The sequence below is a fragment of the Molothrus aeneus genome, chromosome 20, assembly GCF_037042795.1.
Source record: "Molothrus aeneus isolate 106 chromosome 20, BPBGC_Maene_1.0, whole genome shotgun sequence".
In the NCBI taxonomy this organism is placed as follows: domain Eukaryota; kingdom Metazoa; phylum Chordata; class Aves; order Passeriformes; family Icteridae; genus Molothrus; species Molothrus aeneus.
Window position 1 is genome coordinate 6,211,041 of NC_089665.1, and position 26,587 is coordinate 6,237,627.

The following is a 26,587-nucleotide window of genomic DNA, read 5'->3' on the forward strand; positions in this document are numbered from 1 at the left end:
GCCGCTGGGCTGAGGCAGCGCCCGGAGCTGCCCGGAGCTGCCCGGATCCGGCTGTTCTGCCTCTGCCGGCGATGGAGCGGAGCGGAGGGGCCGAGCCGCGGCTCCTCCCGGCCGGGCGCAGCCGCCCCATCCTCCGCCTGCGGGAGCGGAGCCGCCCCGCCGCCGGGCAGCGACCCCTCCGCTGAGCCCCCCCGCCCCAGGCATCCTCGGAACCTCCCGCCCCTTTGTGCAGCCCCCAGACCCCTTTGTGCAGCCCCCAGCCCTTTGTGCTGTGCCCCCACCCCAGGCTCGCCGCCCCCGTGCATGCGGCCCCGGGCTGCGGGAGCCGCTGGCCATGGGCACCAAGCAGACCAAGGGCTGCCAGCCCGGCAGCGCCGGGGAGAGCCCCCCGGGCCACCACCGCAAGAAGGCGGCCCCCAGGGAAAGGGGCGATTTCCTGGCTTCCCTCGTGGCCAAGTCGGGCGAGAAGTTCGGCAAGGGCGCCGGCCCCAGCTTGCCCCCGTACCACCGGAGGATCTGCATGATCCAGGACATGCTGCTGCTGGTCAAGCAGGGCAGGCAGGAGGAGGCCACCGAGCTGCTGAAGAACCTGCGGCAGGTGAGTGAGGACGGGCGGCTTTCTGCGGGGGAAGGGGCTGAGCTGGGGAAAAGAAAGCCGGAGAATAACTCGTGCTTTGCTTTCGGTGGCAAACAGCGGCCACGCTCGGCTCCTGCGGCTCCGACCCGCGTGGAGTAATTTTGGGGAAGTGGCCGGGGAGCTGCAGGGTGCTCAGGGTGTCACAGAGGGGGAAATACCCCCAGGGAGGGGCTCGGCGGTGTCTGCAGCCAGCGAACGCTGCCGGGGGTGTTTTACCCTCTTCTCTTCCTTGTGGCTCTGGGGTTTGCAGCCTACTCCGAGTGGTTCCCACTCAACTTTCCAAAAGTTTGGTGTTTCAAGCAGCTCCGGAAAAGCGCCGAGGCAATTGGAGCTGGCAGCTTTTGAGAATCAGCTCTTTTCTTGCTGGCTCAGAAATACCCAGAGCTGGCAGCGTTGCTTTTTTATCTTTTTGGCGCACAATCGCCTGGTGGAGTTTTGCTGGTGTTGACTGGAGCTGGGAGAAACGAGAAGCTCTGGGGGAGTGGAGAATTAATTGTAGCGAGCCCGAGACCTTTTGCCTTGAAAAATCTGTTTGAGCTGGGCATTAGCTGGGAAGCAACAGGACGGAAAGTTGCTGTGAGCAAACAGAAAAGCAAATTAGCATTTAATCTTTTCCTGCTGATAGGTGCTGATAAAAACACCCGAGTGCTCTGGGCGTTTTCAAGGCTCTGGGGTGCGCAGGGCTTTGAGGAGCAGCGAGTTTTCCATGCAAACCTAAAGCAGATCCATCTCCCAGCTCGGGTTTTCTCCCTCGGCTGCTCGGTGTAACCAGTTCTGCCAGCCGGGGAAAAGTTGTTCAGATCTCAGCTGGGCACGGGGAGCTGCTTTCTTGCCCCATAGTCTGTCCATGGGACTGCTCCACTCTGGTTTTCTTTGGGGATTTTGTGTTTGGGGTTTGCTGCTAGTGTTTTTTTTTGCTGATAGCATTTCCTCCTCCCCATTTTCTGGTCCAGGAACTTTTCAGTGAGTGGATGTGTTGTTTGGGGCATGTCCCCATTTAATCCATTTCCACTTCTCCCTCCAGCCTGCAGGTTTAGGATTATCTTCAGAGCAGCCCAGCTGAGAAATCCGAACTGTGTCATATGATTTTTCTTTTGGTATGGAAAACTCTCCCCACTTTCAATTTTGGGATAAAATACTTTTCCTGAGAGGAGTGTGCTGCCTCTCTGGGATTTGGGGGTGGAATTCCTTGGGACAGTGACCTCTTCATCTGGGATCTATGGGAGCGTGGGGGTTGAGTTGGGCAGCAGATCAGAGCCCAAATGTTGCACCCTCTCAGCCACGCCAAATCTTTATCGTTGTCGCAGCCCATTGGAGCTGGCAGAAGGGCAGGTGCTAATTTTAGAGGGTGTTTATCTCAAACACCTCCCCAAAAAATAAATCTTGGGGCCTGCAAAGTGCCAGGAATCATTCTCACGTTCTCCCTGGCTCCAGACTGGTTTTTCTCAGCGATGCTCAGGTCTGTCCTCACTCTCTGTGCAGAGTGAGGGAGCTGGCATGTGTCACCATGGATGCCCTAATGACAAACCTGACCACAGGAGAACCCTCTCATCTCGCTGGAGATTGGGAAGAAAAAGCTAAAAATTAATCTTAAACTGCTGGGGGAAGCAAGGAACCTGTTACAGTCAGGTGCATCTCTGGCAGTGAGTGTCTCTGAAGAGCTCGCTCTGATAAAATATATCTTAGAATGTCAAAACAGAGAACTCTCTGTCCTAGATACCATAATAGACTCCAAGCAGGTTTTTAATGAGGTGATATTAATCCCTGCCTGCAGGGAGGGAATGTGGGATGCCCCACTGAACAAATCCTGGCTGTTCTGGAGTTTCCCAGCAGCTGGATTTTGGGAGGGGATGTTTTAGGAGGGCATTGCTGGCTCCAAGGCACCATTGGGGTTGTTCCAGTTCCAGCAGGAGCCTTCCAGAGCTGAGCCCTTGGAGTGTCCCAGCCTGAAAGTGAGGATTTGGGGAGAAGGATGAGCTTCCTCCTGTGGAAAGGGCTGGATGGATGAGCCTGCTGGGGCAGAGACTTTTCCCTGAGCCATTTTTAGGGTGTCTGTGCTCCATGAAGGTGCTGCTGTAAAACTGGGCGTTTTCCAGCAAAACTGGGGTTTTCCCAGCAAACCCAGTGACCTGGTGCCCAGCTCTCAGCAGAGATTTTTTTAAATCTCAGGCATTTAGGTCGCTGGGAGCCTTTCCACTGACTTCAGCCCAGGGTGCTGCTGAGGCGTGGGTGACAGCATCCCTGCCTTTGGAGAGGCTCCACAGTTGTTTTTGGAGCAGGATGAGCACATGGCCAGAGCTGAAAATCTTTGGTTTTCAGGTCTCTGTGCCATAACACCCTGCCCTCCCCACCCACTGCAAGACAAGGGCTGGGGGGCTTTTTTTGCTCCCACAAAAGGTGTGTTTGATAATCAGGGCAGGGCTGCAATGCTGTATTTTAAACCTGCTGGAGCAGGTCCTGCCCTTCCAGTCCCACCACTGGCACCAATGTCCACTGTGGCCTTTGCATTCCACCCATTTATTTAGAATTTATTTAGAGTTTATCCATCCTTCTCCCTCCCCTGAGGTGGCAGCTATGCTGTTTTCCTTACAGGCTCCTGTAAGGATTAATTTGTGTTTCTGGGAATGCCTGGAGGTTGCAAACAACTATAAAATACTGAGATACAAAGTGATTTTTCTGTTTTGGTTTTTTTGGTGTTTTTTTTTTTTTTTTTTTTTTTTTTTTTTTTTTTTTTTGTTGTTGTTGTTTAAAAATATAGAAAGCATGAAGAGCAGACAGACTTTGCTTCCTCAGAGAGGTCAGCAGTGGTCTCTGCTGTGGAGGCAATTTGATCCCACTGCCTGCCCCCAAAATAACACTCCTGTTATTCCTGCTGCCAGCAGCCATTCCAAAGGGTTTGTGCTCCTCTGGCACAGCCAGGCTCATTTAACATCCAGCTCCTGAGACACAGAATACTCATTTCTTTTTCCTTCTTTCTGCTCTGGAGCCCAAACCCATCACTGCAAAATTCAAACTCCCCAAATCCCAACAAGTGCCTGCTGCTCTCCTTGGCCCAGGTGTTTTCCCTCAGGTGCTGCAGGGAGGATGCCTCTGGCATAAATGCAGTGGGAAGACACTGAAATAATTAACATTTGATTTAGGCTGGTGTTGGGAGTTGCCAGAGGTTTGCTGGTCACCTGGAGGGAGCTGCTGGAAGTAATTCCTGCACGGAATAACTTGGAATTTATCCGCCATGAAGTGACTTCCCAGGTTCACCTGGCAGCATCTTCTCCGCTTTCCAACAAGGAGATGCTGCAGGGAGAGGCCAAAAAATGAATTTATTCAGGGTGTCCAGCACCTGGGACATGGGAAGCCACTCTCAGACCCCTCACTCCATCCAGGTGGGAGAATTCCAGCTCCACTATTCCCAGTGCCACCAGCTGCAGAGCAGGATAGGTTTGAACATCACAGAGCGTGGCACTTTTTATTTTTACTCTTTTTATTTTCTCGCCTGTACTGTTGAGTGTCAGTGGTTAAGGCAGCCAAACGCTGTCAGTATATTAAATTCTGGGAGTGTCTCTCCTGCTGGGGAGAGGATTTGTAAAACAAAGCATGTTTTCCTCCTCCCTGCTGCCAGAGGATCGCTTTTCCCAGGCGAGATGGGGAAGCGCTTCCCAGCACATTACGTTGCACTCAAGGAATTTGCCATTGGTTACGTGGAGCTTTTGCTGCTCTTCTGGGGCTGGGGGAGAGGGGAGGAGGAAGAGGAGGAGGAGGAGGAGGAATCCAGCAGACCTGAGCATCATCTGCACAGGGCAGGTGAGCAGCAGTTCCAGGAATTCAGTGGGGAAAGGGGGGAAAAGCAAAGCGTGGCAGTAAATGCCAGGGTGTGGCCAAAGCCAAATGCCAGGGTCCAAGGTGTGGCACGGCTGGCAAGGTGGATTCTGTGCCCTGCCAGCCTGGGGTGGGCAGTGCTGGGGTGGGGAGGGCCCCAAATGGGCAAAAACACCACCAAAAATCCCATTTGCAGGGAAGGGCTGGGAGCAAACGTGCTCTGTGCCCAGCAAACATTGCAGCCCCTCCTGGCTGGGGCCCTGCCTGGGATCCTTGGGGTTTATCCCACAAAACCTTGAGCTTTATCCCACAAACAGCCCCTGCTGTGGGTGCAGCTGGGCCCCTGCCCCATCCCAGGGGCATTTTCCAGAGCCAGAGGTTGTGGGGAACAAGACATGACCTGAGCAGCCTGGGAACTGTGTGGCACAGGGATGCTTAATTAATGAATTAATGATGAATATCTTCATTGTAAGAGGGGCTTGACCGGTGGGGATAGTAAAACACCAAAAAAAAAATTTAAAATACTGCTGGAGACAGCTCACTTTGGGCTCCTGTGACTTCCTCCTTGAGACACAAGAGCAGAGAAGAAATTAAAATATTTGTGGCTGGGCTCAGTGCTTGCCCCTGGCCCTGTGCACCCCAGCCATGGGGCAGCATTCCCATGGAAGCCATCCCAGGAACGCTGGAGGAGCTCAGCACTGCTGAGTTTCCCCAAAAATGAGCACCTGGTCCCTCCTCCTGCGTGCTCAGAGCACCAGAGGTGACCCAGCCTGGGGTCCCTGGGCTCCTCCCAGCCTGTGGCTGCCTGCAGAGGACAGGGATGAGGAATTTTGCAGGATTTGGGGCTGTTTTTCCTCAGCTGGGAGCTGCTGGGGCTGAGGGAGGGCCCTGCCCTGGCTGCAGCAGGGCCCCACAGGGTGGAAGTTGGGTAACCCTGCTCTGAGAGGGGTGGCTTTGGGATGAACCCTCATTTCCTCTGCCTCAAGCTGCCTATGAAACCCCACCAGGGCTCCCCACGGTGCTTTTTAACCCTCAGGCTGCTGGAGGCACTGACAACAAATATCTGTGGTATTTGGGGTGTCCCTGCCCCAAAAAGAGTCTGGTGCAAGATGTTCCCTCAGTTTGCCTCTTCCCATCCTTCTGCTCCTTTTCCATGCCCTATGGGATTTGCAGGTGGCTGTGCAGGCACAGGGTTGGGTTTAATGATTTCATGAACGCCCTGGAAGGTGGGTGCTGCTGCTGCTCCTGGGGGAAATGTGGTTTTGGAGGGGGAGAGGAAGGCTGGGAGAGCTGGGATGTGATATAAAGTGAGGGCTGGCCTGGGCTAGGCTGGCCTGGGCTAGGCTGGCCTGGGTTAGGCTGGCCTGGGTTAGGCTGGCCTGGGTTAGGCTGGCCTGGGCTAGGCTGGCCTGGGTTAGGCTGGCCTGGGCTGGCCTGTGTGTAGCTGGAACAGAGCATCAGGTCCTGCCTGTGCCCTCACTGCAGAGATCTCCAAGCTGGCAGAAGTTGATGGTTGTTGTTCCACCCCAGCTCCTGTTCAGCACTTTCTCTGCTTATATAATAGCAGGAATGTGTCTTTTTTTTCCCCCCCCAGGCTCTGCTTTTTTCACACCTGATGTGAAATGCAGCAGCTGGGGGCTGCAGACAGCCTGGCACACAGCTTTTTTCCCCCCTCTATTTTCCTTTTTATCTTGTTTCAGACTGTGAAAGCCCCGAGTGTGAGGCTGGCTGCTCTCCCTGGCAGCGTGGGTGTGTGGGCACAGCCTCCCTGCACATCCCTGGGCTGTGCTGGGGGGCAGGAATGGGGCTGGTGCACCTGAAATTCAGTGTATTGGAGCTTCAGTGCTTGGTGTGTTGGGGGATTTGTGGCTGTGGCCTTCTCTTAGCTAAGGGAGGTGGTTATATATTAATATTCATTTCATTCTCCTACAAGCAGTGTGGAATTTTTTAGTATTCAACATCTTCAGGTCCTGGCCAAATGCCTGATATGATTTAATGCCTGATTCCATTTCTCTTTCTCTGTGTGTGTGTCTCAGCCTCCTTCTCCTTCAAATTTTGGAGAAAAGATCACTGCATGGTAAATTTAATCTTGCCTGTAAAAGGAAAAGCAAATTGTCCATTCCATTCCTCTCCAGGCCGAAGGTTTTAGCTCCAATTACTCCTGGCTCTGACCTTGCTGCTTGGAGAGCAGGAGCTGCTTGGAGCTTTCCAGCATTCTCAGATCTTTTCAAGACTCTTTATCTTTCAGGCTTGGTGTCTTTCAAAGTCAGAGGCTCTTCCTTTGTGCGAGGCTTTGAGCTCTGGAGAGAGCCTGGACAGGCAGCAGAGCCCAGGGGAGGGAGCTGCCTTTCCCTCATGCCTTGGGGTATCCCAGTGGATATTTCACTCCTCAGGGCCTCCTTATATCCCAGTAATCTCCCCAGAGCCCTGCCTGTCCTGCTTTGCAGAGCAGGACTCGGGTTTGATGTTGGTGGGGGAATTTCTTTACAGGATGTTTCTGCCTTTTCCAGTGGTCCCAAAGTCCTTGTTGGAAAACCATGGAGGTTTTCCTTGAGGTCTGCTCCTGCCCAGCCCTGGGTCCTGCTGCTGGCTGCTGATTTCAGTCCCTGGATGTCCCCTTTGTCCCCAATCCCCTTTGTGGGATTGCTTTCTGAGCAGCTTCCCAGTCCAGCTCCTGCTCCCACTGCTGCTGCCCATTCCCAGAGGTGCTCAGGGGTTGCATTTGAGGGAGATTTCAGCAAGGCAGCAATGTTAGTTCCAGTTCTAGCAGCAGTTGTGTGGAAATGAAGGTTGGTTCATTAAAGGAGAGGTTGAGCGGCCAGCCTGGAGCAGGAGCAGGGATTTTTTTGGAGGATGGGGATTTGTGTGCTGGGTTTTTCAGCTCCTTGCTTTCTGTTTAGGCACAGAAAGTGAGGAAATGGGTGTTAGGGACAGGACCTGCAGCTCTGTGGGAGCTGCAGCTCTGATTTCTACCCTCAGCATGCAGAACACACCGAGGTGAGCGAGCTCTGTCTGTCCCTGCCTCCCACTCCAAGGACGAGCTTGGAAAGCACGAGACTAAAACCTCCTTGAGCAGCTCCTGTGCCTTCACCTCTCCTTGTGCAGAGATCCCCTGGCTGTCAGAGCACAGGGCTTTGTGCCAGGAGCCCCAGTTTCCATGGCTGGGAAATTCCCAGAGCTGCCTCTTTTCCTGTCCCAGGGATGAGCCCGCTCTGGGGCTGGGAGCAGATAATTCCTGCCCAAGGCCAGGATCTTGGCACAGCACTGAAACCCCAGCAGGGGAAAGCAAAGGCAGCTGAGGAAGGAGAGCAGACTGGGGTGGGAAATGGTTGTTTTGGCCGGGGATGTGCTGAGGGTTTTTCCTGGGACACCCCTGTCCCTGTTCCCACCCTGCTGCAGAGCTGCTGGTGGAGCACAGGGCTCCTGCTGGGGCTGCTTTGGGATTTGGGGCATCCCCAGCCCCTGTGGGAAGTGGGATACAGGGGTTGGGGGGTTTGGACCTCAATAAAAAAATCCCAATTCCCTGCACAAGGATGAACTGAAGCTGCTGCAGCCTCTGCCCCAGGTTTGATTGGTGTTGAACAAACCCCAGCTCCAGGTTCAGCCTGAGCTCCCCAAAATCAGGGCAGAGAAGCCCAAATCTCTGCAAAAATAGCACTCAAACCTCACCAAACAGTCCCAAAGCCTTGGTTCATCCCAGAACCCCTCTGTTTATTTCCATTTGGATACAGCTCTCCCCTCTCCAGAAAGGATTTGGGGGAAATCTTGCTCCCAAATATCTCAGTGAGATTCCTGGGCTTGCAGAGAAACAATTTGGGAGGAGAGTATGAATGATCTACACTCATGATTTACATCCAGCCAAAATCATGCAGGATTGGATTAAATCTTGATTTAAGGAACCCTTTTTGTGTGTGTGTGTGTGTGTGTGGTTAGGATTTTTTTGGGGGTTATTCTATTAGAAAGAGGATGTTTTCCTGTTTGCTTGTAAAAAGCTGCTCCTGCTTGGTGTAATTGGATACTTCCTTTTTCTGAGGAGGGAGCCTGGTGTATCTGGGGACATTTATTTAGGCAGCTGTGTGGCTGGGTGAGGAATTTTGTGTGGTTTTATTCTGGTGGGAAATGGTGAATTTGGGGTTTGCAGGGTTGATTGATCCTTTTGTATTTCTGACTCGAGTTACAGGGAAGTGAAAGCAAGTTTAAAGAGCAGAAAAGTGGTTTTTAATGTTTTTTGATCAGTTAATACACTCAAAATATGCTGGATAGGAAAGCAGACAAAGTAAATGTCTCAAAACAGATTTTGCATTTAAAACTGGTTGATTCATTAAGTGGAGTATTCATTGTGCATCATGAATTACACTTCTGGTCACCATAATTACAGATCTTGGTCTCTCAGGTTGAAGTTTTACTTGCAGATTGGAAAACGTGCATTTCTCCTTTGTACTTCTGATTTTTTCATTGACTTGCTGAAATTCAGCATTAAACTGGACTAAGTGAATGAACATCCTTGAAATTGGAACAGAACCTTAAGATTGTGGAGTGAAACATTTGAATTAACTGAAATTAAGATGTTTTCTTTGTCCTTGTGAGAGAACCACACTCTCCCCAAAGCTGTGTTTGCACTTTTTTCTGCTTGTTTTTATCACTGACTTCCCTGAAATCATTGGCAGCCATGTCCTGCCTACCTGAGCTAAAAGAGTTGTTTAAAATGAAATAATTTTTTAAATTTTAAAAATTAAAGCCTGACCAGAGGTCGGCATCAAATTGCTGGTTTGAAATCTGGGTGGTTTAAAGTATTCAATGTTTAAAGCTACTTTATACAGCAGCATTAATTGAATTTTAATATCACTGAATTGAATTCTTGGGCAGCTCAGTCATTAATTCTTCCTTAGCAAGTTTGGGCATTTCCTGGTGACTTTGATGAGCTCAAATCCTTTATTTTTGGGTTTCTCTGGAGAGACTGAGCCAGCTGGGAGGAGCCCACCTCCAGTTTGGAGGCACATGCCAAGGTGGATCCTCAAAGGAGCATCCAAATTCCCTGGTGCCAGACAGGGAGGCAAGGTGCTGTGAAAGCCTTCAAGAAAGATTTTACCTTCCAACCTTCTTCAAATATCAAATAGCAAATCCCAGCCCTGCTCTACCTGATGCTTCAAAATCTGATGCTGCAAAGAAAACCACGCAAGCATGGCAGAAAACATGGGGAAAGCTTCATTTCTTCCCTTCATCCCCCAAACTGACTTTGATACAAGTCAGGGCTGAGGTTCCCAGCTCCCTTTGGTGTGGGCACAGCATTGATTGAGTCTCAGGATGGGAAATGGGAGACTTTTGAGCAAAAAATGAGGGTAATTTGCCCATGCTGATGGTCTCATCCATTCCCTTGCCCATTTTTCTGTGGCTGTTTGGAGAGGAAAGCCTCCTCTCAGCAGCTCCAAAATCGATGTTTTATTGTGTGTGTGCCATTGCCAGGCTGTTTAATGGGGTCACAGAGTGCCTGGCCAGCACAGCTGGGCTGGGTGTGCTGGATTTGGGGGGGAATTCAGAGCATCCAGCAGGTGTGGAGCTGTTCCTGCTGGGTTTGGGACTCAGCCTTTCATCCCCTCTCTGGATTAGAGCTGGAACTCCTCACCAGGTACCCCAAAACCACAGAGTGTCACCAGTGTGGGGGGGTCAGAGGGGCTGCCAGGGCTCCAGGCTGGCAGAGGGGAGGTGTGGATGGGATGTTGGGCAGGAATTGTTCCCTGGGAGGGTGGGCAGGCCCTGGCACAGGTGCCCAGAGCAGCCCTGCCTGTTCCATCCCTGGAGGTGCCCAAGGCCAGGCTGGAGCTCCCTGCTCTGTGGAAGGTGCCCCTGCCCATGGCAGAGGAGTGGGAATGAGATTAACTTTGAGGTCCCTTCCAACCCAAACCAGTCTTTGCACAGATTTGTGGATTTGGGAAGGGGAAATGTGTCTCAGCAGGGCGTGCACAACATCTGCTCTCCAACATCTCCTTTCTCAGCATAAAAATCCAGTCCTTTCCATGGCATTCTTCTCTCTTGCCTTGCTGCTTTAGAACAAAGGTGGCAGCAGCCCCAGGAGCTGCCAGGACTCCAGGTTTTCCTGGATTTTAGGATGTGTGCATCCCTGTAAAGGCCCTGGGGGCCTGGTAAACAACAGGGGTGTGGGTGTGCAGCATCCAGCACAGCTCTGCTCCCACGTGGGGAGCAGCTGCTGGAGCTGTACCACTTCCAGGCAGGAATTCCTGGCATTTCTTGGCAGGAGAAAACGTCCCAAAGCTGACTTTCCAGTCCATGGCACTGGCCATTCAGTGGAAAGGCTGAACTGTAGAACAGGAGCAGCTTTGGTGCTGCTCCTGAGCTCTCCATGCACAGCTTGGTTTTCCCTCTGGTTTCCTTCCCACCCCATTGGTGTTCAGAGGAGGAGGATGGAGACTCTGGCATGGTGCAAGTGACAGGGAAAGTTTTGGCTGTGATAAACTTCTCCATCCATTTTTAGATGTAAAGCAGTTCTCAGATGGGATGAATTCCCTGAAATGTGGTGAGGAATCTTTGCTTGGGGTGCTTTCATCTCTTGCCCATCAGCTGCTGTTCTCCCCAGCACAAAGAAAATAAATCAGCCAAACTCCTCTCCTGAAATAAAATAAATCAGCCAAACTTTTCTCCTGAAATATTTTTTTTTAAAAAAAGACCTTTTAGTTTTGCCTCATCACATAAATCAACTTTATTTTCCACGAGGACTCGTGTTTGTTTGTGTGCCCTCCCTTTGGAAGAGGGCAAAAATACAGGAGCCTGGAAGATTCCCAAAGGCAGGGATAGAGTGCCATTCCCACAGGCTGAGATCATCCCATTGATGCCAGGAGGGTGGGAATGACATTGTGCAAAATCCTGCGGGGACCCAGCACTGCCCGAGCTCCCCTGGGATGTTCCAGCTCTGCCTGACCCATCCCAGAGCCAGCAGGGAAATGCTGGAATCCCCATCCCTGGAGGGGTTCATGGCATGTGGGGACATGGTTTAGGGGTGGGTCAGTGGTCAGACTTGAGCTTTCCCACCCTAAATAATTCCAGGGTTCTTTATCAGGGAAAAGCTTCTCTACTCCTCATTTTTTCAGAGGGAATGGAGGAGCAGAGGGGCTGAGCATCCCTCTGGCAAAGGGAATTCCCAAGAACAGGAGTGAAGTGCACAGAAGTGGCAGGGACCACAAGTAGGGCTGGGAGCAGCTGCTCCTTATCTCTTCCTGAGCAGGCACATCAGAGAAGATAAAGTAAAAAGGGAAAAGAAAAGATAACACAGATTGAGTCAGCCTGGCTCTCAGAGGGAGCTTTTTCCAACCTGTTTACTTGTCACTGATGATTTTAGCCCAGCCTCTGGGTCTTCAGAGAAAACCAAGGGTTTTTTTCCTCCTGTTTCATGCCTTGCAAAAGGGAATCTTTCTTCCAGCCGTGAATTTGTGGCATTTCTTGGCACGGGGAGAAGGCCCCAAGGCAGGTTTAGTGTCACTGGGTGCTAAATGCCACCCCACATCTCGTGTGTGTGAGGCTGGAGGTGTCTGGTTCACCACCCACCAGTGGCTCCTCTACTCTAAAAGCAGCTCAGGGTCTGTGTTAGTCATGTTTTAATGATATTGGAATCAGCTGCTCGTGGCTGTTTGAGGAATTCCAGCCCAGGGCTGTGGATGTCCCAGGGAAGGGAGCAGGGAAGGGGAGGCTCAGCACAATGACCTCATCCTGCCTTTCCTCTTGCTCAGCTCATCATCCTGCATCAGGTTTCAGGGATTATTCAGTGGTTGTAGCTGGGAAACGAGATTAAGGATTTGGTGCTGTGTCCTGAAAGTTTCTGGGGCTCTTCTTCCTCTGCTGTGAACTTCAGGAGGAGCTGCTGGTGTAAAAAATATCAGCTCTGGCTGCTTTGGAGTTGGAAAATCAATGTTCTGGGCTTGCAATGGCAGAACTGGGAGCAGGAGCTGCAAGGCACAGGCTTTGTTGTGGCACTGTGGGAATATCCTGTGGCCACAGGGTTCCATGGGACCCAGCTGAGTGCTCCAGGAGGGCTCAGGGAAGCAGGAGGGATTAGCAGGGTGCTCTGTTACCCTTGGCATCCCAGGCTTCTCCCTGGGGACACTTCCTGGGCTGGTGACACATTGTAGGGAATGAAGGGAATATCCCAGGGCATGGAGACAGGGATGCTTTGCTGACATTGCTGCTCTGGAGCTGCTCCCTGCCTTGTTCCTGGGGGTGTTTTGGTGCTCACCCCCACAGCCAGGGCTGGGGAGAAGCCCCAGATGGGAGGAAACTCCTGATCCTGAGCTCTGCACAGCAGCTGTGACTCAGCAGTGGGAGCAGCAGCTTTGCCATGGATCCTCTCCTGCAAAGGGAGCTCCAGGCGTGGATTTCATCACCCAGCTCTGGCTCCTTCTCCTCCTGGGGCCACAGATCCCTCACAGTTTCCATTTCCAGGCCCACAGATCCCTCACAGTTTCCATTTCCAGAGCCACAGATCCCTCACAGGCTCCATTTCCAGGCCCACAGATCCCTCACAGGCTCCATTTCCAGGCCCACAGATCCCTCACAGGCTCCATTTCCAGGGCCACAGATCCCTCACAGGCTCCATTTCCAGGGCCCACAGATCCCTCACAGTTTCCATTTCCAGAGCCACAGATCCTCACAGTTTCCATTTCCAGGGCCACAGATCCCTCAGAGGCTCCATTTCCAGGCCCACAGATCCCTCACAGGCTCCATTTCCAGGGCCCACAGATCCCTCACAGTTTCCATTTCCAGAGCCATAGATCCCTCACAGTTTCCATTTCCAGGGCCCATAGATCCCTCACAGTTTCCATTTCCAGGGCCACAGATCCCTCACAGTTTCCATTTCCAGAGCCATAGATCCCTCACAGTTTCCATTTCCAGGGCCCATAGATCCCTCACAGTTTCCATTTCCAGAGCCACAGATCCCTCACAGTTTCCATTTCCAGGCCCACAGATCCCTCACAGGCTCCATTTCCAGAGCCACAGATCCCTCACAGGCTCCATTTCCAGGCCCACAGATCCCTCACAGTTTCCATTTCCAGGGCCACAGATCCCTCACAGGCTCCATTTCCAGGGCCCATAGATCCCTCACAGGCTCCATTTCCAGAGCCACAGATCCCTCACAGTTTCCATTTCCAGGGCCACAGATCCCTCACAGTTTCCATTTCCAGGGCCCAGAGATCCCTCACAGGCTCCATTTCCAGAGCCATAGATCCCTCACAGTTTCCATTTCCAGAGCCATAGATCCCTCACAGTTTCCATTTCCAGGGCCCATAGATCCCTCACAGTTTCCATTTCCAGGCCCACAGATCCCTCACAGGCTCCATTTCCAGAGCCACAGATCCCTCACAGTTTCCATTTCCAGGGCCCATAGATCCCTCACAGGCTCCATTTCCAGGGCCACAGATCCCTCACAGTTTCCATTTCCAGAGCCACAGATCCCTCACAGGCTCCATTTCCCTGGCAGAAGCTCCCTGGTCCAAGGTGTGTTTTGTGTCTGATCCTCCCGAGCTGCTCTGACATCTCCACTGGGAAATGGAATATCAACAACGGCAATTTAATGGCCCTGGCTGTCAAACAAAGCAGAAATATTTGGATTTTAGAGGGGGGTTGGCACCTTTTATTGCTGGAAACAGCATGTGGTAGTGCCTGTCCCATGTTCCTGCTTCTCCTTGCCTGCCCTGTGGGTTTGGGGTGCAGAGAGCAGCCCTTTCCCCTATAGGGGACCCAGATCCCACAAACAGCAAAGCAGAAAAGCAGAAAAGCTGTTTATTACCTGTGTCTGTGCAGCAGCCCCAGTGAAACCTGGGGTGGATTTCCCTTCTCAGCCAAGCACAGAGGCTCTCAGGCCATTTTGGGGTTAATCTGTCACAACTCTGGTGCTCAGGACCAGCAGCCACCACCCTCTGGCCTTTCTGGAGCCTGGTGTGTGGTGAAATAAAGAGAATTTTAATGGCATTTACTGAAAATGTTTGCTGGCTCTGGAGGGCAGAGCACTCTCCATCAGCCCAGCCTGTGTCCCCTGGGATCTCATTCCCTGATTTTGTGCAAAATGCTTCTTCCACTGCTCACTTGAGCTCATCTCACTCTGGGGTCTCCCACTCCTTCCCTGGGAAGGGAACTGGGTGGAGGAAAGAAGTTTTGCTTAACAAAAGCCTTCATGAAGCACTCTGCTAATCCAACCCCCTTGGCTCCAGAGGGATTTAAACATGTGCTTGTAGTTAATCAGGTATTTAAGTGGTTTTCTGACTTGGCAAGCCCGAGAGGAGCTATCCCAGAGGAGGAGGAGAGCAGAGCCGTGGCCTCCCAGCTGGAAGGGTTTGGAAATGGGGGTGTTGAGGGCAGCAGTGCCACTTTGGGGGCCGGGTTTGGCTTTCTGTGACTCAGTTTCTCCTTTTGTTCAAAGGCACCCCAAAAGGCAGTGGTTTGGTGAAACAGGAGCTGGGGACAGTGTTTGTCAGTAAATTCATCTGAGCTGGCAGTGGGGGCACAGGAAAGGTCCTGCCAGGGGCTGCTGAATTCAGAACTGGCACATCCCGGACAGGAGACACCCAGGGTGAGGAAGGATTTTAAGGGAAATCATCCCCCCCTCACTCTTGGAAAAGCTGCTTGGAAAGCTACTCCAGAGTGTGGGGCAGCTCAGGAGAGGCTCCATGGAGTGTGAGGGAGATTTTTTCCCTTGGCTCATGGATTTCACCCCTGTGGGGCAGCTCAGGAGAGGTTCCATGGAGTGTGAGGGAGATTTTTCCCTTGGCTCATGGATTTCACCCCTGAGCAGGGAGGTTTTCCCAGCTCAGTTTCTGATTTTCTTGCTGGGTATTTCTGCTGGGATTGCTCTGGAATTTGTCTCCACTTAACCACCCAGTATCACAGCACTGATGTTATTATGCAAAGTGTAGATTATTTAACCACACAAGGGTTTGTTTTTTTTAATTTATTGATTTGACGTTGCTTTGAATCCCATTACAGGAATCTGCTTTATTAATGGACTTTGTCCATGCTTGAGATTAACTGGGGATGCTGGATTTGCAAATGAAAGAATTGGAATTCATGTTGTCCATATTAATTACTTGGGTGATGCTGGCTTCCTTGGGGAAACCTTTATTTTTATTCCACTCCTGTTGCTTTGTCTTAATTCAGAAAATGAGTTTGGTGCTGTGGGATTGGGTTGGTTTTTCTCCTTTGCTGGAATTCCCTTTTAACACTTAGGAAGATACTAAATGATTTCATGGAATAGGCTGCTCCTGAGGATAAATTTTAATACAAAAAAGGGACAGGGAGCTTTTACTTCAATGTTTTGTTCAACCCCACTTCCTCCTCTTTTGCTTTCAGCTAAAATCTCTGTATCTTGCTCCTGCTAAATCTTTACCTTGCAAAATCTCCTAATTCCTGCAGTGACACTCAGCCAGATTCTCGTGCTGAGTAATTCCACTCTCTTTGCTGGTTAAAATCCAGGGATATGCCTGGATTTTGGTATGTCCAGGTATTGCTATTGATCCAAACCCATTTTTTCCTTGTGCTCCTCCCACCCAGGCTCCTGCAATGGTGTAAATGGCCCAAAAAAAAGGAAAAAAAGAAAAGAAAAAAAAAAAGTTTGGCATGATTTTATGGGCGTCAGCTGCAATTTGTTCACTTAAATTGTCTTTTTGTCATGCTTGCATTATTCCACAGCAGCCAGTTTGGAGAGTTAATTGAATATTTGTGTCTCTCAAAGATGCCTTCAATTACTTCCATTGAATAACTCTGGGAGAGAGCTGTGATGAGGAATCACTGATGCTTATTTTCTGTATCTGAGCCTTTATTCCAGCACCTATTAAAGGATGCCAAAACATTCCTGGAGTCTCCCACCCCGAAATTCCATCCTTTTGAAGCAGAGTTTAGCATCCATTGAGCATTAACAATGCATCCCTCCATGGCTAATGCAATAATAATCAGCTCAGGGCTTGGAGGTGGGAGCAGCTTTCAGAGAGCAGTTCTTGGGTTGCAGCCTCTCATTGTGTGTGCAGGAGTGGATTGATTTCTGCTGGGTCCAGGAGGCTTCCAGGTGAGGCAGGAACATCATTATTGATGCTGCAGGTTCTGGGGGAGGGTGTGGGAGTGTTTCCCAGGGCTGGGCATCAAAACAAAACCCCTGGATAGCCGTGGGCAATCCCCACCTCAGGATTTTTGGCTGCATTGATCAATCCCCCAATATTTTCAACTTCTTTTTTTTTCCCCATTGTTGGATTGCAACAGCTCTGCTGGCTGAGGAGGGCAAGGGGAGCCATCAAAAGCAACATTTTTGGAGTGGATAAAAAAGCAAATGTGTTGTTTCAAGTGAGATTTGCAATTCCTTCTGTTTGTGCCTGCTCCTGGGAACAGCAGGTCAGGATGGGCTCAGAGAGGGCTTTTAACCTGCTGTACATCAGGAGACCCACGCTGGCCTCCTCCTGAAGCCTCTCCTGGTGACAGCTGCTGGGCCAGGACCATAAATCCTGATTCCTGCCTAAGCAGAGCCTGGCTTAGAATTAATGGCAGAGCCTGGCAGCTCGTGCAGGGTTGTGTTAATTGTGAAGGGAGGGCAATTTGGAGAAGGTGCCTGGATTAGAGGAGTGGGAGGGGAGGACTCCCAGTGTCTCATTTGCTCTGTTAGACCAGGGCTGAGCTTTCCTGCATCCTCCATCCCATCAGCCAAAGCTCAGCTCCAGCAGGATCCAGGGTCCTGTCCCAGGCACAATCCCTGACAGCAGCTGGGGACCATCTGGCCCAGCTGCAGAGCATCTGTTCTGCCATGCTGGGCTCTCCACAGCCCAGTCCTGCTCCTTCCCTTGCTGGGATCTGTTCCTTCTTCCCTCCCAATTCCCCTGAACTCAGAGGACCTTCATCACCTGTGAGACCCCTGCCCCTTCCCCATTTTATAAGCTACAAGAATGTAAAATTTGGCGGATGATTGGTTGACGATTTATGATCCTGATTTATATTTTTGTTTGGTTTTTTTGGGGGGGTTAGTTCTGGGGTTAGTTTCATGTTTGTTTTGGGGTGATTATGGAATGATGATGACAGTTGGTTATTGTTTTTGATACTAGGAAATATAGAGGAAGGTTAATTGGAAGTGTATTGGTGATAAGTGATTTGGATAATGTAGGGATATAGGTTTAACAGGAGTAGTGACACCAGAGTCACCTGGGGAAGGACAGGGGGTGGCAGGATGGACAGGCAGCACCAGCCTTGGTGCCTGTTTGAGTCATCCCTGAGGCTGGGCCATCCGGGTGAGGCTTTTTGGACTCTTTTCCCAGCAGAGGTTTGCGGGGCTGTGCAGAGCTGGGGTGTCTGGCTCACAGAATGCTGGACATGGGGGTGAGGAGCAGACTGCACCAAGGGCTCAGTGTTGATCCAACAGCTCCCATCAGCTGGAGGGGGTGTGGGGAGCCTGGTGTGTGGTTCCCAGCAGGGAATTGTGTGATTGGAATGCTGCTCTTGTGCCAGGAGCTGTTCACTTGCTGCAAGCCCAGACACCGGGGCGGTCTCACTCGGGCAGTGGAAACCATGAGGGCGAGTGATTGCTCCCCATCTGACTGTGCCATCCTCTACTTGTGAACCTCTTCCCCTTTCCTGCAAGGATCCCAGTTCTGCTTTTCTCTTTTGTTCCTGTAAATACTTATTTTAGGGTTGTTAGTGGATTTACTGCTTGTGAGGGCGGGGCAGGAGAGCTGCACACACACATAAAAATCTTCAGTGGCCGTCAGGCATCTCCTGTCACCTCCCAAGGACAAGAGTTGTCTGAGCCTTGGGTTACCTCTAAAAAAAACCATGGGGTGCTGAAGCAAATCATAAAAATCTAACTAATATGGATGGGTGATCAGCTGCAGAACAGATGGGGCTGGTTTGGGCTGGGAGAGGGGGCAGGAAAACCAGGCAGAGCTCGGTGCTCACTGTGCTGGGAAACAAAGGTGAGAGCAACACGAGGGAGATTTTCCTGCTCCAGCTGCCTCAACATTGAATGTCTAGGATCAGCTAATTAGAGGGGCTTTTCTTGGCAGGTAAATGAGAGAGACAAGCTCATCCAGGGACTGAGTCAGCCCAGCTGTCTCCGAGCAGGATGAATCACCGTCCTCATAGGAATTGACAGCACACTGAGCTTAGGTGGCAGCTCTGGCTCCTTCCCTGACAGGAGATAATAGGCAGCCTCTCCTCCAAGTCCATTTTCCAGCTGGGATCTAGAAGGCTTTTGCAAGTGGAAATAAGTAGTTTTTTTGCAGCTGGGATCTGGCAGCACAATGTGGTTGAGGCTGGGGCTGATCCTGGGAATCAGCCCTATGCTGGGGCAGGAGTTCCTCTGCAGCCCTGAGAGCTGCTGGTCACAGGGCAAAAGGGATGAGAAATTGAAAAATTGATGAAGATGATGAGAATTGATGAATTCTGCTCCTGACCTGTGGTTTGGATACTCCAGGCAGCACCTGGGATGCTCCAGGAAGCTCTTTGGGCAGACACACAAGGATGGAAATGGCAGATTTGATTAAATTGGTTCTATTTTCATTTAATGCTTCACTGCAGAGCTGTGAAGGGGGGGCCCAGCAGCCAGACTGGAGTTAACAGGGTGGATGTGGTGCAGGGTTGATGCATGAACCTTTTCCTTTGGGTTTTAGCCAGGAATCTGTGGGGCTCTGGGTGGAGCTGAGGGGTGGGAGAGTGACCCCTCAGCTGTGCTCTGCTCAAATCCTCCTTGACCTGCAGCTTTTTCTGCCTCTTCCCTTTGCAGGAGGAGAACTTTGTGGCATCACAGTCCTTGGGAGGGTCCTAAAGAGTCCCTTGTGCCTCTGGCAGGCTGGGCTGTCACCCATCCATCTGGGAGCAGCAGGAATAAGTGACAAGTGCCACCAGGAGCCATCTGGTGCAGGCTCTGCGTGGCCAGCAGGGTCCTGGCTTGGGGCTGCAGCCCCAGCTGGAGCCCCAGCCCCAGGCTTGGATGGAAAAGCAGGATTTGGGCAGCTCCTGCTGCTTTAGGAGGGATGAGTGGATGAGATTTGGTGAGCTCAAGGCAGAGTTGATTAAAGGCAGTAGTGGATGGGAATTGTTGGGGTTGTTCAAAGCAAATCCTGGAGTCACCTTACCCAAAAAGAACTTCCAGGCTTTTCCTGGGATCCCAGTGGCTCTGTAAACCAGCAGAGCTGAGGCCATCCTCATTAAACATCCTCAGGCACTGTCCTGAAGAAATGTTAACTGTGATCTGGCCAAATTCCAGTTGGAGTCATTGCCTTTGCCTGACAGTATGAAATAAAAGAGCATTTTTCTGCAAGTCTCCTATTCTCAGTTGTTTATTATCTGGCTGGCAGCATCACATCTCTGCCCATTAATCCATCTCTCCAAGTTCCTCCAATTCCAGCCTCCTGGAGGGGGTTCAAGCTGCCACCATTTATTATTTGAGTCAGTCTGCCAGGGAAATATTTGCTGCTTCCCTGAAGCATTGACTCCCTTCTCTCTCTGCACCCTCAGTGCTTGAATGAGCCATTTGTGGCTCCCAAACTGATATTAACTCTGTGAAACAGAAAATACCCCACATATTTAATGCTGATTTTACTCCAGGCTGCTGAGTTTGACATGAAATCTGCAGAAGCAGTTGCTGGTTTGTGTGGAGGTTCCCAGGGTGGCTTTTGGGATGCCCCATCCAGGTGTGCTGAGCTCCCAAATGCTGCCTGCCCTCCTCAAAAGTGCAAATTTGATCATCCCTGTGTGCCTGAGGGCTGGCTTTTGGTCCCAAAATGTGTTGTGGCATCATTACTTTGGGGTGCTTTACTCTTCTCTCAACCAGAAATCAATTCCTGCCTTAAAAATCTTTTTGGGGAAAGGTGAGAGGAAGTGGTTGGATGTTCCTCACAGGACACAGGTTGTGTCCAAAATCCAGAAAAACACAGGGCTGAGTCCCATCCCAGCCCTCCCTCTGAGCTGACCTCCCTCCCCACACTAATCCCACCTGCTGGAATCATTTTTCCCAGATAACTTGGAGCAGATGATGGATGGAAAACTGAATTAATCCTTCCTTCCTTCAGTGCCTGACTCTTGTTTACAGCACCAACCTCCCTGCTTGGAAATTCAGGATGCTGCCCTGAATTTCGTGGAGATAAAGGAGTTTTGGAAGAGGTGCTGGCCAAACCAGCAGCTCTTGGGATATTTGTGGGCATCTGTGATGAGGTTTTTTTGCACAGCAACCTCATTTGGGCAGCAATAACTCGGTGTTAGTGAAAACAACAACAGCAGAAGCTGCTTTCTCAATGACTCCTCACAGGGACCTGCTGCATTTCCCCCTAATTACAATTCAATTTGCAGTGATAAATAGTTTAATAAGCAAAAAATGGGCTTGGCTGTGGTTGGTTATGGCTCTGTGTGGCTTGGGGGATGCTGGAACTCGGGGAAACACAATTTGGAGCTTCCAAAGGCTCCAAAAAAAAAAAAAAAGCTGCAGTTTGGACAGCAGAAAGGAATAAGAAGTTGTTTTACATGAGGGAAAGAAAAGTTGGGGCTGCAGCTCCCAGATGTTTTCCTTGGGTGATGTTGGCCTGCAGAGTGATGGGTGAGCTCTGAGATTTGGGGGAAAAGAGCTGTTTCTGTGGGTTTTGCTGCAAATAACAGGTTGGGCACAGCATCCCTGTGCCTCTCACTGGGCTTGGGGTTTTCTTTTCAAAAATAATTGGGGTTTTTTTATACCTTTCATGGCTGTGACTGGGGAATTTCTATTGCTGGCTGCTGGAGGAACATGTTACATTTATTTTCTGCTGGATTTTTGGATATAAATTTCAAATTCACCCCTCAAAGTGGGGTAGGTGGTGGGGTGTTTTGTTTTGTTTTGGGTTTTTTGTGGTGGTTTTGTTTTGTTTTGGGTTTTTTTGGGGGGGGGGGTTTGGTTTTTTTGTGGGGTTTTGTTTTTTTGGGGTTTTTGGTGGTTTTTTGTTTTGTTTTTTTTTTTTTTTTGTTTTGGTTTGGTTTGGTTTTTTGGGCTTTTTTTAATATATTTTTTTGGTTTTTTTGTTTGTTGGTTTGGATTTTTGGTTTTTTGCCCCTTTTTTTTTTAACTGATAGCTTTACACTGCTGGATTTCCAGAAGTCTCCCATGGAGGCTCAGCTGGTTGGTGGCAGGAAGTTTTCCTTCCAGTGGATAAGGATGGATCAATGGTTTGGCTTTCAGCTTCCTTAAAGCTGGAAACAAATGGGATAAACTGCAGAGAAGTCACGGGTGATTTGTGTTTGAAAATTCCCCTTTTTCCTGCAGAGATGTTCCCATTTTCCTGCCACACCCGGACAAAGCACCCCAGCAGAGTTCAGGGGTTTGGATCCACTCCTGAACACCCCTCAAATCTGCCCTGAGGAAGCCACGCCTGGCTCATAAACCCCAACACTTTTAAACCTTATTTATTTAAAATCTGCACTTGCCATCCAGGTAGAATCCCCTGGGAAGAAGGAATGTGCTGAAAAAAAGTGACTGGAGCCAGATGCTGGGCGTTTTCTGCAAAGGCAGTGATGGGTGATTTGCTGCTGACAGCATGAACTGGTGTTAAGTTATTAAATTGCAGATGAGCTCATCACTTGTCCTCGAACAAGTTTCAGCCTTCAGAGGCTTTAAAATATTGTGTGTGGTGGAAAAGAGATAATGCTGGTGTGGCACAGAGGTTTGGGGAGCAGCTGAGAAAGGCATCTGTGCCTAAAATACCAGGAGGGAGCAGGGAACGCTCCACGTGGAAAATGTAAAGTTCTCCCAGGAGAGAGGAGGAGAAATTCTCTGATTTATGAGCTGGACGTTCTCATTTTAGCTGAGGAGAAAATGGTGAAGGGTTTTGAGATGCTTGAAAGGGCAAGATGCTGAGCCTGGTTTGATTCTGAAGGTCCCAGTGAGTTGTCCCGAGTCCCCAGATTGGCCCTCTGGTAGTGCCTGGTGTTTGCCACAGATCAGGGACCAAATCCAGCTCTTATCTGATGTTTGCTTGATCCTAATGCTGAGCTTTACCAAACTGGGAAGGTGACATCCACGCTAGAAAAGTGGGAGTTTCCTTTGAACACCTCCCTCCACAATGAGATTTTTTTTGAAGTACAAAAATAATAATTTGTATAAATTTGTAAATACTAATTATTATAATATATATAATTTGTATACTATAATATAATTTGTAAATAGTAATTTGGCAGAAGCCGTGGGACAGACTAGAAATCAGTTTGGCCACTTGATTTTCCCAGCTGGGCAGCCTCACACGTGTGTGGTTTTTAACTGCCTCGGCTCTTTTTTTACTAAATAACCTCTTTGCAGTCAAGGAGTTGGTGTTAACTCAGGCAGTGCTGCGGGGCTGATCCTAAAAATACCAAGGAAACCAGTGGGATAAACACTTGTCACCTCGTTTGTGGCCTGAGCTGTAATTGCTGGAATGTGAGATCCCTCGGGCTGTTGTGTCTGAAGGCTCAATGGATTTTTTTTTTAAAGTGTAGATGTTTATTTTCAACCTGTCTGAAATCACAGAGCATCCACACCTACAAGCAATGTGCTTTCTCACGGGGTTTTTGGGGCTGGAGCATCTCTGAGCTCAGGACAAGCTTTAATTTATTGCACGGTGCCAAAGTGTTACCGGCTTGTGTTTGTCAAAAGGAAATTCTTTGTGCCAGGTGCCACCAGCTCCATGAGAAGTCAAAGAAGTTCAAAAAGGAATAAAGAGAGTATTTGGGTATTATACACAGGAATATATTTGAGGTGAAAGGAGCACACTGTGTATAACCCTTCCCCTCCCCATCCCTGTGCACTGATGTGTTCCATACGGGGAGATCTCTGCTAAAACTCCTCAAATTATTCAGCCTAAGAATCACAAACCATAGAAATCAGCCTTGGAGGGGACCTCAGGAGGTCTGGCCCATCCCTGGGGCAGGATCGGCTCCACCTGAGCTGCTCCTGACACCACCTTGCCCAGTCTCCACTGGCACAGCTTCCACTCCCTCCCAGTCAGCCTAAGCCAGCACTTGGCTCTTCCCTGTCTCAAATCCATCCTCCAGTTTGCAGTGCTGCAGTTTTGGGCTCCTTCCTCCCTCCCTGTGCACGGCAGCCCCAGAGCTCCTCCAGTGTGGGGGTGTTCACAGGGGTCCCAGGACGAGGGAAGAGATGAGAACCTTGACTCCATGTTTCAGAAGGCTGATTTATTACTTTATGATATATATTATATTAAAAGTCAATTATTTACTCAAACTATACTAAAAGAATAGAAGAAAGGATTTCATCAGATGGCTAGCTAAGAATAGAAAAAGAATGGAATGATAATAGAATCTTGTGACTGACCAGAGAGTCTGAGACAGCTGGGCTGTGATTGGCCATTAATTAGAAACAACCACATGAGCCCAATCCCAGATGCACCCGTTGCATTCCACAGCAGCAGATAACCATTGGTTACATTTTGTTTCTGAGGCCTCTCAGCTTCTCAGGAGAAAAAATCCTAACGAAAGGAATTTTCATAAAATGTATCTGTGACACTCCAGTGCTGCATTCATTCTCCAGTTGCAGCTCTGTGTGATGTTCTCCAAGGTCATCTTGGATTTTATCCTGATTTTATCCAAGGGTGTCATTGACTCAGTGGGTTTATGAGGCTGATTCTGCAGCCCTAAAGCCTCTTTGCAGAGCAGGTGAAGGCCAGGAGTGCAGCTTCCCTCAAGGTGGCACAAAGTGTCCCATCCTTCTCTTTGTCACCAAAACTGCAGGGAAAACAAAAACCCTCCAACAACATTTTCAGTGGGAGCTGCTGGGGATCGTTTCCTCCTCCAGTCAGGGCTGACTTCAAGAACCTCTGGCTTTTCTGTCCCACCTAACCTTGCTCCTTTGCCCTGTTTCCTGCAGGATTTAGGGATGGAGTCCACCTCTCTGGATGATGTCCTCTATCGTTACGCCAGCTTCCGAAACCTGGTGGATCCCATCACCCACGACCTCATCATCAGCCTGGCAAGATACATCCACTGCCCCAAACCAGTAAGTGCCATGGTCTCCTCTCATTTCGTGCCTTGGCAAACTGGGAATGTGGAAAATCCTCCCAGTTCTGGGTGGGTCTGGGCCAAGAGGTTCAGGTTTTCCAGCTGAACGAGTGATATTTGGCTAATGTTGGTACTCCTTTTGGCTTGTGTGTGGCAAGGCATCACCCATGGGTGGATGGATCTGCAGGCATCACTCTGCTGTATTTCCTGCTAATAACAGGTCTTTCATTTCCTGTGAGAGCGTCTGAAGGGATGGAGTCATTCTCTGCTGCTTCTTGTGGATGTTTTGCTCAGTTATAGCCTCCACCACTGTATGAAAAGGAGGGAAATTGCCTTTTTTTTTTTTTTTTAAGAATTTACAGATTTCTTTCATGTTGTGAGGCAAAGCCACAAAGGTGCTGTTTGGGCTGTGGTGTGAGTCTGACTCTGAAGGGCTTCATAAAACTCTCTGCACTCAGTAAAAGGCGCTGGGAAGGGTGGAGGTGACACCAGGGACCCAAATCTCCACCTCTAGAGACAAGGATGGCTCTCCATGTCCTACAGCATGAGATCGAGATGGAGCCACACCCCTGTGCTGTGCAGGGACACCCATGGATCCCTTTTCCTGTGGAGAATAAATCCTTTCCTTCCTCCTCCCCCATGAGCTGGGAAAGTGGAGAAAGCTGCTCTCGTGCCGGGCACGCTTCCAGGCGGAGAGGCCCCGTTCCCCTGCTGAGCTTGGCCTTTTCCAGAGCCCTGTGCCTGAGCTGGTTTCTCCTCCTGAGGGTGAGCCATGGGAGGAGAGCTCTGGATTCCCCATCAAAACACCCCGAGGCCACTCCTGGGCCTGGAGCTGCTCCAGTGCAGAGCTCCTGCTCTCCCCTGTCCCCCTGCAGGTTTCTTTTGGCACCAAAGGCAGTGCCAGGGTCACTGGGGAGATGCAGAGTCCTCATTCCTCTGCTCAGCCCTGAGAGGCACATCTGGACAGCTGTGTCCAGTTCTGGGCTCCTCAGGGCAAGAAGAGCTCCTGGAATGGGGCCAGAGCAGGGGGACAATGAGGAGGAAGGGACTGGAGCATCTCTGACAAGGAAAGGCTGAGGGAGCTGGGGCTGCTCAGCCTGGAGAGGAGATGCTGAGAGGGGCCCTCATCCCTGGCTGTCCCTGTGTGCAGGGACCCAGCAGTGGGACAGGAGGAATGGGCAGGAACTGATGCCCAGGAAGCTCCACCTGAAAATGAGGAAGAATTTCTTCCCAATGCAGGTGAGAGCTGGAGCAGATTGTCCAGGGGGGGATGTGGAGTGTGGAGCCTCCCTTCACTGAAGAGATCCCAGAGCTGTCTGGACACAATCCTGGGCCATTTGCTGGGAAATTTGGGCCTTCCAGCCTGATAATTCTGGGATTCTGTGCTGGCAAAACCCCAAATGATCAGCCTGTGCAGCACTGAGGCTCTTACTCTGCAGGAGATGCTTTTTGGATGCCCTTGGTGCTCTCCACATCCTTTGCACAGCTCAAAGCACCACACCAGGCATGGATGGGTGGGTGGATGGGTGGATGGATGGATGGATGGATGGATGGATGGATGGATGGATGGATGGATGGATGGATGGATGGATGGATGGATGGGTGGGTGTTGCCTTGGGGAGGGAAGCAGGGGTTGTGCAGGTGGCAGAGAGCAACTCCAGCAGCAGCAGGGCTGTGCTGCAGCTCTTCATTGGTGGCTTTGCCTTGCTCAGCTTTGGGTGCCACTGGCTGTGCTTTAAACCTTTTTTTTTTTTTTTTGGCAGCTGAGTGAAAAGTAACTTCATCCCAGTCTTTCTTGGTGGTTTCCTGAGATACTGATGTTCTCTAAGCCCCCAGAAAGTTGCCTGCTTTAGTCACCAGGGTTATTTTCCAGCTCCCAGCCCTCTCTTCCCCCAGACTTTCTTCACTTTGACAGAGCCTTGGCACGATGTGTGAGAGCAGGAGAGCACTCAGGGCCAGGAGTGCTGCACAAGTTTTGGCTTTTGCTCTGAGTCCTGTGGCACAAATATACATAAATATATATGTTCAGGCAGCTGGGAGCTTGTCCTTATCCATGCAGAGGTGGATGGACCCTGGGCTCTGTTAACCTTCTCTTTTAAATATGTCCCTGCTCAGGGTTATGGGGAGAGGCTCTCCTGACTCTGTATATTGCTT

At 50.4% G+C, this 26,587-nt stretch overlaps 1 protein-coding gene across 1 annotated transcript in view; it reads left to right on the forward strand.

Moving 5' to 3' along the window:
- The window catches only part of LRRC75A (leucine rich repeat containing 75A), a 57,520-nt gene continuing 30,933 nt past the window's right edge, over nt 1-26,587 (forward strand). The window contains exons 1-2 of the mRNA XM_066563606.1: nt 1-598; nt 24,303-24,431. Coding sequence (XP_066419703.1) covers nt 335-598; nt 24,303-24,431 — 393 coding nt within the window. The 5' untranslated portion in view covers nt 1-334. The remainder of the gene's footprint in view (nt 599-24,302; nt 24,432-26,587) is intronic.